Below are 11,892 nucleotides of genomic sequence, written 5' to 3'. Positions count from 1 at the left end.
ATATTGTTGTGAGCCAGGTTCAGGTGTGAAGAGACTGATGAAGACTTAACATAGCATGGTTTATTGAGCCCGGCTGTACCAACACCAAGGATAACATCTTGTGGTCCCTTTTATGTTTCTGTTTTCCCCCTAGTGCCTGTATGTTTCTCTATTAGGTCATCTTTCAGCTAGAACAACTATCTATCTGATGTTTAGACTCCAATGCTTCATCATATTGGAATCTCTCACTATCCATTAGTTGTACTCTAATCTGTGGAGCCAGTTAGTTCTTGTAAACATTCTTATATGGCTCAACCTTGTAAGATTCCCAGAGAACACTGATATCTGCTAGCCTGATGCCTAAGCTACTGTCTCTAACTGATCAGTATATTGTTGTCTTCCTGACAAAGACAAGTACATGTGAGAAATACCTAAAGCTAGAAGGTCAGAAAACACTTATGGGATCAGTTAAATTTCTCTAAGCCAGAGATGTCTCACCTTTCCCTGTTATATCAAAAAAAGTTCCTTAAGAAATATTCTCAACAATGAATGAAACCTAAAATATACTTTTATCCACTAACCAGTTTTTGTAACAACTGTAAAACTGACAAAAACAATGAAGCTCATAAAATAATGAGAGAACTGAACTACTGTCTCTAACTAATCAGTCTATTGTTGTCTTCCTGATGAGGACAAGTACGTGTGATAAATACCTAAAGCAAACACTTATGGGGTCAGCTACATAACTCTAAGCTAGACCTGTCTTAGCTTTCCCTGTTCAATCAACATCAATTAAGACACCTAAGAAATATTCTCAACATTAACGGTACCATAAACAGGTCTAGCTCCGACTTAACGCACGCTTGTGACAGGCTATGTACCAACGACATTCTCGTTAGAAAATGTGTCTTGTCTTCTGACATTTTGTCGACTTGCTTCTCCTTACTTATTTATTTTTTCTAGCTTTAGTATGGGTCTTCTTATTGTTGTTCGGCTATGCCTCTTTGGTAGGAAACCCCCTCTTTTCCCTCGTTTTATTGGTCAGGGAGTCACGGTGTTAGTACTAACATCCGTAGATATGTTTTCAGCAGCTGTCTTTAAATGAGGGGCAACAAATGTAAATCCTTTCTTGAGTAAGGGAAATGCTAGTCTAAAAAGACCCCTAAAGATACCCCCTAACCCTGCACCATACTGAGCACCATGCCCGCTGTATCCTGGTAAATCACCACCCGCTTGGGCTGTATAATATGCAACGTATTTCTCCGCATTGTGAGTATATGGCTGATACATGTTTGGTCCTTGTCTAAAAGAGGTGAGCAGGGGCGAAAGTAGCATTTATCAGAAAAACCTGATTTTAAAAGGGGGGGGAAGCCAAAAGGGGTGATGACCCGCAACCGAAGGGAGCTCTTAATGCTTTCAGGCATGAACGCCGGGTTAGGGCGCAGAACAGCTGAGCTGCCGTCGCCCTTATTCCTGAACCATGCTGGAGCTACAGAGAGGGCAGCCAGATCGGTGACCCTCTTGACCGATGTCAGAGCCAGGAGCAAGGCGACCTTAGGCGAAAGGAATCTCCGGTCCGCCGTCTCCAAAGGCTCAAACAGGGCTTGGGTTAAGGAAAACCAGCGCCAAATCCCACTGTGGGGCAACAGGCCACATCACCGGCCTGCGCCTCCGCACACCCCTAAGGAAACGCTTCACCATGGGGTGGGAGAACACAGTGCTGTCCCCGAAGCCTTCGTGACAGGACGAAATGGCGGCAATGTAGGTTTTAACCGTACTAAATCGCAGCCCCCTGTCAGTGAGCAACTGGAGGAACAAAAGCACTGCCGGCAGAGGACAGGCGACCAGGTCCGTCCCCTGGTCCAGACACCAGCGTTGGAAGGCCAACCACTGAGAGGAGTAAGAGGACTGTGTGGAGGCGGCTCTCGACCCATACAGCATGTGGTGCGAACCACCTCACGGGAGAGACCTAAGCCCTCCAGGAGTTGCCTCTCAGTGGCCAGAACCGGAGAGGCTGGCACTCCGGGGCCACCAGAATCACCGCCAAGGTTGAAAAATGCAGGCAATCAAGAAGGCGCGAGATCAGCCGTACCGGTGGAAAAGCATCCAGCAGCTGGGGAGGCAAAGTGAGTGAAGGCGTCCACTCGCAGCGGGAGGATGTCCCGTGGGCTCAATGAAAACCAAAGGACGCACTGAGCATTCAGCTTGTTGGCAAACAGATCCACCTCTGCCCTGCAGAACCGGAGCCAGATCTGGTCCACCAGATCGGGATGGAGGCGCCACGCGTCTGGGCGAGGGCCTCCCCTCGACATGATGTTCAGCACAGAGGGGCCTCCCAGATACACTCGCGGGTCTACAGCCAGTCCGCGTCCCTGACGCCGGAGAAAGGGAGGCAGAGGAAGGACACGGTCGCCTCAAGGTCCACACAAGGTGGGACTACCACGCTTGTGGGCTCATAGCCATGCCGCTCCCCTGGAGGGGTGGAGGCAGGCGACAGGGAAGGGGGTCTGCTCGTGACCGCAGAGCCAGAAAGTGTGACGGCTGCCTGGCTGGCCGCAGCTGTACCATGTAATGTGGGAGAAACAAGCTGAGCGGTGCCTCTGTGGAGCCAGTGGGCAGCCAGGGTGAAGGGGGAGGGCTACTTGTGACGTAGGAGCCAGGCTGCATGAAGGCCGTCTGGCCAGCTGCAGCTGGTCCGTGTAGTGTGGCGGAAATGTGTGAAAAGGCGGCCACTGACTCGGCAGAGACAGCAGCGGGCGCAGGAAAAAGCTCTTCAGGGCTCTGTTTGTGTTTTATTTCAAAACAGTTTGGATTTCGAACAAAAGTGCAAACAGAACAGGCACAGGAAACACACATTTTCCCCCCAAAATGTCATTGGCGCTTCTCAGCACGGCAAGGCTGCAACCATGAGCAGGCCAAAGCTGGAGCCTTGGGAGGGGCAGGTGCCAGCCGTGGCACTAGCGGTCTCTCTGCCGATCGCGTCGGTCCCACCAATGAGCCAGGGGAAAGGGGACAGGGAGGATGAGAAGGAGGATGAGCCCATCCAACATACTGTCTGATGCCTTCAGCTTCCTGAGCTGCGGACCTCGCAGTGTCGACGAGGGACCGGAACTGAGGCCCGAAAAGCCCATCCGAGCTCACCGGGGCCTCAACCAGCTCCTTCCTCGTGGCCTCTGGGATGACGGACTGCTGGAACCACAGGATCTGGTGGATCTGGGTCTGCCAGACGACCATCCCACAGCTGAGGCAGTGCACTCAGTGAGCTGCGCACTAGCTCCTTTGCTAATCTCCTCTATCTCCTCCTCCGTCATGGTGGTGGAGTTAGCCGCTAGCTTGGTGAAGGAGAATGCGATGAGGGCTACGTTGTTGGCGGAGGCGGAGTTCTAAAAGGAGCACTATTTTTGTCGGTGATGCAGCACAACCACTGTGCTGCCTGGGAGGCCAGGACAGGGCGCCATCCGGGCCCCGCCTGGCCTGTCTTAACTCCGAAGACGGTAGTGAGGGCGGGCTCCAGGGGAAGGACTGGGGGAAAAAACAGATCCGTAAAGCCCTCAACCTTAGTTAACCTAAGTAACAAGTGTTACTTTCGTCCCGACAGAAACATATAAAGACAATTGATTTTTATACTGAAAAACTCTGACAGGGCAAACTTCAGGGTGTGTTAAAGCACTAAACAAAAAAAGCTCAAAAAAAGTTTTCCGAAGACGGCTGCGGGAAACGATGACAAAATCATGTGATACGTGGCAGCTCCATCAAGGGTTGCATGCTGAAGGTGATGTCACAGCTTGGACTGCAAATGGGCTCTGAGAAAATCGGCATGTTACTTTCGTCCCGTGTTACTTTCACCCTTGGTTTACCCCTACTGGTACTTCAAAGGCTGAAAGTGTAGCTTTATTATCACTTTGCTGTACATAAAAGGGATATGCTGATTCTTATCTGATTTGAGGGAAATCTTGATACTATTAATGTGTTTTTTGCATAGCCTCAGGTAGTGTGGTCTGTCATATGTATTTGTGATCATATGGAGTTTTGACCCCGATATATGTACTATTCTTAAAAGAGGGACGTAACTATGCCCTACTGTTTGATGATGAACAATATCTGTGTAAACAAATATATTACACATCCCTACATTAACATCGGCAGGATGTGGTGCCATATATGGCATCTGTGTCAACACTATGTTAGTTTGTGGTTGAGATCTAAATATCGTAATTCCCTCATGAGTTTTAAAAGTCACTTCGGGGATAAATTCCAACATTTGTGCAAGTTTTCCATGACACGTTCATTCTACGTCTCTAGTTGGTAAAATGCTTACTCTGTTGGTAATGTTGTTGTAATCAAGCTCGATATGACCCATTTTGTTTTCAGATAAACAACTGTTTAGTTCAGCTATTATCTGTGACATTGTTGCTGATAGAACTACTCTCCTGTTGGATTTTTTATCAAACACAACAAATTTTGAGTCTTCTGATGAAAAAGATTTCCATGTTATTGGATATTGTATTTCTATCAAACCCACCTCATATGCTGATTTAAAGTGTAGAGGCTTGGATAGTTTTGTTCAGAAGTTATATCACCAGTGCCACCACAGCTGAAATATAAAAAAAACTCCAGGACCTGATGCCATTGCTCCCATCCTCCATCACAAGAGTGATAGTCTATGTGGGAACAAATGACACAGCTCTTCAGCAGTCTGAGCTGACAAAATCAGATTTTAACCGTCTTTTTAACTTTTTAAAGCAGTGTGGAAAGTCCGTTTTTATCTCTGGTTCCATTCCCACAGTTGGTCGCGGTGCTGGCCGCTACAGTAGACTCCTTTGCCTCCACGACTGGCTCCAGTCCGCCTGCAGGGCTCACGATGTGTGTTACGTCGATAACTTTAATATTTTCTGGCAAAAAAAATTTAAGAAAGACAGACTTCACCCAAACAAACAGGTGTCAGAAATGTTAGCAGCTCACATACAGCATGTGGTGCGGTCCTCCACACATGACTTACGTGAATGACTTATCATTCATGCAGCACACCTGGATACAACACCGGTCACTGAACATAACTCTGCCTCACTGCCACAAACAACTGTCTCCACCTGCTGGCATGTAAAGCTGTCTGCTCCCAGCACTGTTCCAAAGACTTCTATTCCTGTCATCATCACGCATAGACCAGTAAACCGAAATGTGCACATCCCACACAGAAATATTAGTAATCTTGTAAGGATTATGACAACTGCACTAACTCCAGCACCCAAAACAAACACATTTAAAATGGCTCTCTTCAATGTGAGATCACTGTCGAGTAAGACTTTTATCTTAAATGATTTTATCTTGTCTGCAAATCTAGATTTTATGTTTTTAACTGAATCCAGGTTGCAAATGAATGACTATAGCCAGCTAGCTGAACTGTGTCCGCCTCAATATGATTGTTTTAGTCAACCGAGGGTCAGTGGTCGTGGTGGTGGGCTAGTGAGCGTGTATAGGAAAAAAGTTAAATGCCATTAAGTACACTGTGATGAATTTAACTCCTTTGAAGTTCTCACTCTTAAACTTGGAGGGCTGTAGCCTGTCATATTTGTTTGAATTTATCGTCCCCCAAAACCGCTTGGAGGATTTTTATCAGAACTTACTGAATTTTTATCTACTCTGGTTTTAAATTATGACAGAATTGTTCTTTGTGGTGATTTTAATATTCATGTTGATGACCCCACCAATGGCAATGCAATTAACTTTTTAAATATGGCCACTTCTTTTAACTTCAAACAACATGTCTAAGGGCAAACACATAACCGTGGTCATACACTGGACTTGGTTTTTACCCTGGGTGTCAGCGTTACCTCTGTGGAATTAGTGGACATGACCATATCTGACCACGGATGTATTGTTTTTAGCTGTTAATCTCCCGTTACTTATGCCGCCTCAACAAGCTCCGTGTGTTCTTGCATCTTTAATGAACAAAGTTTTTCAAAGTTTTGCACATTCTTTCAGAGCCAAAGCCACCACTCTCAAAGTCCATTACCTCAGTCTGAAGGAGTTATTAATTAACTACAATAACATGGTTAAGGATGCGAGAACACACTACTTTTCTAAACTCATTACTACACATAAACACAATCTCAGGTTTCTGTTTAAGACTGTGGATCAGCTGGTAAACCCAACCCCTCCTTGTGCCTCAGCTGGAAGTAATGATGACTGTGAATTGTTTTTATCTTATTTTACCAATAAGGTGGTGTCAATCAGAGCCTCTATTACCCCCGCGGCCTCTTACTCAGAGGTTCCTCACCAGCAACAAGAGAGTTTTAACCAGTTTTATCCCATTGACTTGTCTGAGCTTTAAAAAAAAATTTCACAAATGAGTGTCCTCCAGCCCACTTGATGTAATACCTACAGTAATACCTAAGTTTTTACTGAAAGTAATGGATTCTGTAGGGCCCCATTTGATCTCTGTTTTCGACAGCTCCCTATCTACTGGTTGTGTCCCTGATTATTTTAAAACGGCTTGCGTGAACCCACTTTTAAAGAAACCTGGTTTAGATCCCTCCCTCCCACATAATTTTAGACCAATTTCAAAACTAACTTTTATTGCAAAGATTCTAGAAAGAATTGTGTCCAAACAGGTGCTCACTGTACTGGAAAATAACAAAATATTTGAAAAGTTTCAATCTGGTTTTGGGAAGTACCACAACACTGAGACTGCCCTGCTTAAAGTCACCAATGACCTTTTAATGTCTGCTGATGAAGGTATGTGCTCAGTCCTGGTACTCCTGGACCTTAGCGCTGCTTTTGACACCATTGATCAGGAGTCGGTCTTAGGACCCATTTTGTTTCCCTTGTATCTGCTTCCCCTTGGACATATTATCCATAAACAAGGCATTTCCTTTCTTTTTTATGCTGATGACACAAAAAAATATACTTGCCCGTCAGATCCACAGACCCTGAAATGCTGAGTTCACTTAACAACTGCCTTTGTGAAGTTAAAAAATTGATGTCAAATAATTTCCTCCAGCTGAACTCAGACAAAACAGAAATCCTGGTCATCGGGTCCCAGCAGATGGCAAATCAAATACTGCCATCTGCTGGTTCCCTAGTAAATCACATTAAGCCTGTGGCAAAGAACCTTGGTGTTTGGTTTGATAGAAATATAAATTTTGAGCAGCACACCACAAAGCTTGTTCAATCATGTTTTTATCAACTTAGATCGAATTTTTGCTATATTTCTATGTTAACTTTTAAGGACACCGAGACCATTTTACACGCCTTCATCCCATCACGCCTGGATTATTGCAACAGCCTTTTCACCTGTTTAACCCAAAAATCTATTGATCAACTCCAGACTGTCCAGAACTCAGCTGCCAGGCTTTTAACCAGAACAAAGAAATATGACCACATTACTCCTATTTTAGCTTCATTACACTGGCTCCCAGTATGTTTTACAATTGACTTTAAAATTCTATTGATCACTTTTAAAGCTCTTCATGGCCTCTCGCCTTGTTATATTTCTGACCTTTTAGTCCCATATACACCAGCACGTACCTTGAGATCCTCGGGCAGAGGTCTGTTGTCTGTTCCAGAGTCTCGACTGAACACTAAAGGGGACAGAGCGTTTGCTGTCAGGGCCCCGAGGCTCTGGAACAGCCTGCCCAAGGAAATCAGGTCGGCTGAGTCAGTCCCTTCTTAAAACATATTTTTATAGGAGAGCCTTTCCCGATCATATTTCACTTTATTTTATCCCTTTTATTTTATTGTATTTTACTAATTTTATATTTATCTTAAATGTGTATTTTAGTCTTTTCAATGTTTTCATGCTTTTATCTTGTATTGTTTTTGTATTATTGTCTTTACACTTGTTAAAGCACTTTGTTTTTGAAAAGTGCTCTACAAATAAAGATTATTATTATTATTATTATTATTAACTTTTACAATAAATCATATCTTTAGCATGCTTGTGCCTGTTGTGTCTCACCTCCTTTTTGTCACAGTTTAAGAGCTGGCTTGTGACAGTTAATAATATTAATAATAAATTACATTTATATAGCACTTTTCTAAATACTCAAAGACACTTCACAGTGGGAAGATAAAAATAATTAGTTGAAAAGAACATTGACGGGAGAGAAGGGAACGAAGTTAACTGGGGAATGTAGACTTGAAAAGGTGGGTTTTGAGGGCTTGTTTCAAAGGTGGCATAAAGTTAGCTTGTTGGATGTGGCTAGGGAGGGCGTTCAGAGGAAGGGTCCAAAAACTGAAAGGCCATCTATCTCCACCCTGATTGCAATCTACTTATCAACTGCTCGCTCAAAAACTCTCCTGCCCCTCATCGCTAGATTGCTCCGTCTACTCAGTGGTAAAGTTACTCTCAGCCAAACTTCTCTATCGTGAAGTCTCTAGTGTGTTTTGTGACTTTTTCCATCATGTTTTGCCCTCAAGCCATCAATCACTTGCTGCTTCTGCTCGTACCAATCTAGTAGCAAGAAGCAATCGCCTTTAATCAAAATTAAGTTTCAGACACAAAATGATAGGTGTTTCAATTTTACAAGAGTTGTACAAGGTTAAACATGCCCTGATACATTTTCTGTTTACTCATCAAAAACATCACACTAGACTCAATTTAAATTCACAAAATAATTTGCATTCTGATCATTGTAAAGTTTCTGATAGAAATTATACAAACCACAATAGTCTCACAGAATATAGCTATACGTGATTACATAAATACAATGTGTACACTAAATGAAACCTAAACATGAATTTCACATGCTTTTGAAAGTTACAGAAAGGTTTAGATAATTTGAAGGTCAGAGTAAAACAACACCATTTTGAATCATCTTTGCTTGTAAAATGACCTGTGTTGATGACAACTAACTTCACAGACATCTCACATTTGAATTTCTCAATCTGCACGTTTCAAAATAAAATGCATTCAGACAATGGTGAAGGTGATTTTACTTTCCAGTGTGGCTGATTTTACTTGTTTAACATGACCTAAGAACAGAATTAGTACTGAAAGTTAAATATTGCTATAGCACAGTGCTCAGAGAAGTGGTTGCCTCAGTAGTTGTTGTCGGGGCAGGTGTCATGGTTGCCTCAGTAGTTGTTGTCGTGGCAGGTGTCGTGGTTGCCTCAGTAGTTGTTGTCGGGGCAGGTGTCGTGGTTGCCTCAGTAGTTGTTGTCGGGGCAGGTGTCGTGGTTGCCTCAGTAGTTGTTGTCGGTTCAGGTGTCGTGGTTGCCTCAGTAGTTGTTGTCGGGGCAGGTGTCGTGGTTGCCTCAGTAGTTGTTGTCGGGGCAGGTGTCGTTGTTGACTCAGTTGTTGGAGCAGGTGTCGTTGGAGCACGCGTTGTTGTTTTTGCAGTTGTCGGAGCACGCGTTGTTGTTTTTGCAGTTGTCGGAGCACGTGTTGTTTTTTTTGCTGTTGTTGTCGGAGCACGTGTTGTTTTTTTTGTAGTTTTTGTCGGAGCACGTGTTGTTTTTTTTGTAGTTGTCGGAGCACGGGTTGTTGTTTTTGCAATCGTTGTCGGAGCACGGGTTGTTGTTTTTGCAATTGTTGTCGGAGCACGTGTTGTTTCCTCAGTTGTTGGAGCAGGTGTCGTTGCCTCAGTTGTTGTTGGGGCAGGTGTCGTTGTTGCCTCAGTTGTCAGAGCAGGTGTCGTTGTTGCCTCAGTTGTTGGAGCAGGTGTTGTTGTTGCCTCAGTTGTCGGAGCAGGTGTTGTTGCTTCAGTTGTTGGAGCAGGTGTCGTTGTTGCCTCAGTTGTTGGAGCAGGTGTCGTTGTTGCTTCGGTTGTCGGGGAGGGTGTCGTTGTTGCTTCGGTTGTCGGGGCGGGTGTTGTTGCCTCAGTTGTTGGAGCAGGTGTCGTGGTTGACTCAGTTGTTGGAGCAGGTGTCGTTGTTGCCTCAGTTGTTGGAGCAGGTGTCGTTGTTGCCTCAGTTGTTGGAGCAGGTGTCGTTGTTGCCTCAGATGTGGGAGCAGGTACATCAGAATATAGGGTGCCATTCACTTTGATTGAGCTACTTTCAATGTCGAAGCCAGTGACGTTTAAACTATCATTGATCAAAACCATCCCAATCTCAAAATTATTAGGAACAGATGTGCTTGCAAAGAGAAGGTTCACGTCATTGATGACTGATCCATTTCTGCAGATGGAGAAACAAAATATCTTTGAAATATCACATTTTGGTCACTACTCTTAAAATTTAACATGATAAGTCTTAACAAATTACCTGAATGACACCACGTCCAGGGACAAGAAGGAGGAAGGGAAAGCCGTGTGGAACACAGGTTCAAGCTGCAGAAACAGAAAACAAATCGTACTTCAACACATTTCACATATATGTTTGCCCAAGTTGTACAGTGAGCTGGAGGTGTAGTTTAGTTATCTTCTTAATTTCATGTAATAATTACTATTATTATTCTGCAGCAGCAGCAGCACTTATGTACCTGTATTTTCATCAGGAAATGCAAATATTCCAGTTTATCATTATATTTCCTTATTTTACAGTTTTTTCTTTTTCTTTTGTTTTCTGTACTTTCTTTAGTGCATAAATATAACTGTGTCCAGGAGACCGACAGACAGGAGGAAAACTAATGATGAGAACCACCACAGGATTAAAAAAATAATAGATGACCTATACATTTTTTGCAGTAACATTAAGTGTCTTCACGTGTATTTCTGGGCAGTGTGCACATTTTTTCAACTGGTATGCGATTCCTTTCTATGTGGCGAATTTCTGCTTGGGGAATTGACCATTCACTAGCTGTGTTTCAATTCTACGTACTGTATGTTTTATTGTATACAGTACAAGTATTGAAGTTAAGCATGCCTTAATGCTTATTTTTGAAGGTTATTGATACTTTATGAAACTTAGCTCTAATCTAATTCTGCTGTCTGAATGAAGTTTTAATAAACAATTTACTTAGAAACAAGACTATAGGGAACAATAGAGTAAATTCTACCATTTTTGTAAATACTGGTTACTTACTGGAAAAAAAACATTTGAAAAAAATTAACACCTAGAAATATACAAACCTAGAAAGATACAAAACAATATGAATATTAGCTGTATTTTAAATCGTTACCATAACCTTTCAGTTTTCTGAATGGGGGCTTGAGCTCTGTTGAAAAAGTTCAGTAATTGTAACAAAAGATTTTTTTCTAAGGGTTTGACTTACCTGTGTCTTTATCATTGAAACTCGATCTCTAAATGCTGCAGATGATTGATTGTTCAAGTCACTTGTAAATGTGCTTTGAACAGATCTGAACATCACCATGGTGGTGGTTCCTTTAGTTGTTGGAGCAGGTGTCGTTGTTGCCTCAGTTGTTGGAGCAGGTGTCATTGTTGCTTCAGTTGTTGTCGGGGTAGGTGTCGTTGTTTCCTCAGTTGTTGGAGCAGGTGTCGTTGACTCAGTTGTTGTTGGGGCAGTTGTCGTTGTTGCCTCAGTTGTTGGAGCAGGTGTCGTTGTTGCTTCAGTTGTTGTCGGGGCAGGTGTCGTTGTTTCCTCAGTTGTTGGAGCAGGTGTCGTTGCCTCAGTTGTTGTTGGGGCAGGTGTCGTTGTTGCCTCAGTTGTTGGAGCAGGTGTCATTGTTGCTTCAGTTGTTGTCGGGGCAGGTGTCGTTGTTTCCTCAGTTGTTGGAGCAGGTGTCGTTGACTCAGTTGTTGTTGGGGCAGTTGTCGTTGTTGCCTCAGTTGTTGGAGCAGGTGTCGTTGTTGCTTCAGTTGTTGTCGGGGCAGGTGTCGTTGTTTCCTCAGTTGTTGGAGCAGGTGTCGTTGCCTCAGTTGTTGTTGGGGCAGGTGTCGTTGTTGCCTTAGTTGTCGGAGCAGGTGTCGTTGTTGCTTCAGTTGTTGTCGGGGTAGGTGTCGTTGTTTCCTCAGTTGTTGGAGCAGGTATCGTTGCCTCAGTTGTTGTTGGGGCAGGTGTCGTTGTTGCCT

General features: G+C 43.8%; 1 protein-coding gene across 1 annotated transcript; it reads right to left on the bottom strand.

Moving 5' to 3' along the window:
- Positions 1-2,332: 2,332 nt before the first annotated feature.
- On the bottom strand, positions 2,333-11,370 carry LOC119911889 (flocculation protein FLO11-like). Its single transcript, XM_038730871.1, has 5 exons — positions 11,135-11,370; positions 10,186-10,250; positions 9,798-10,098; positions 3,032-3,198; positions 2,333-2,579 (listed from the first exon to the last, which is right to left on the bottom strand). Exons 1-5 carry the CDS (start codon positions 11,297-11,299, stop codon positions 2,333-2,335), a joined length of 945 nt encoding a protein of 314 aa, XP_038586799.1. The 5' UTR covers positions 11,300-11,370.
- Between the last annotated feature and the right edge of the window lie 522 nt (positions 11,371-11,892).

This window comes from Micropterus salmoides, unplaced genomic scaffold (genome assembly GCF_014851395.1).
Source record: "Micropterus salmoides isolate LMB-PRFRI ecotype aquatic unplaced genomic scaffold, ASM1485139v1 Ms_hic_scaffold_2, whole genome shotgun sequence".
Lineage (NCBI taxonomy): Eukaryota > Metazoa > Chordata > Actinopteri > Centrarchiformes > Centrarchidae > Micropterus > Micropterus salmoides.
Note: the sequence above shows the minus strand (reverse complement) of the source record. Positions and strands in the feature narration are given on the sequence as shown.

Excerpts from the sequence above, each read along its gene's own strand:
- LOC119911889 (XM_038730871.1), bottom strand. The coding sequence starts at position 11,299 with ATGACACCTGCTCCAACAACTGAGGCAACAACGACACCTGCTCCAACA. Across the intron at positions 10,099-10,185 it reads CTGGACGTGGTGTCATTCAG|AAATGGATCAGTCATCAATG; the intron begins GTAATTTGTTAA and ends CTCCATCTGCAG. Across the intron at positions 3,199-9,797 it reads CACCTGCTCCAACAACTGAG|ACCCAGATCCACCAGATCCT; the intron begins GCAACAACACCC and ends GTCGTCTGGCAG.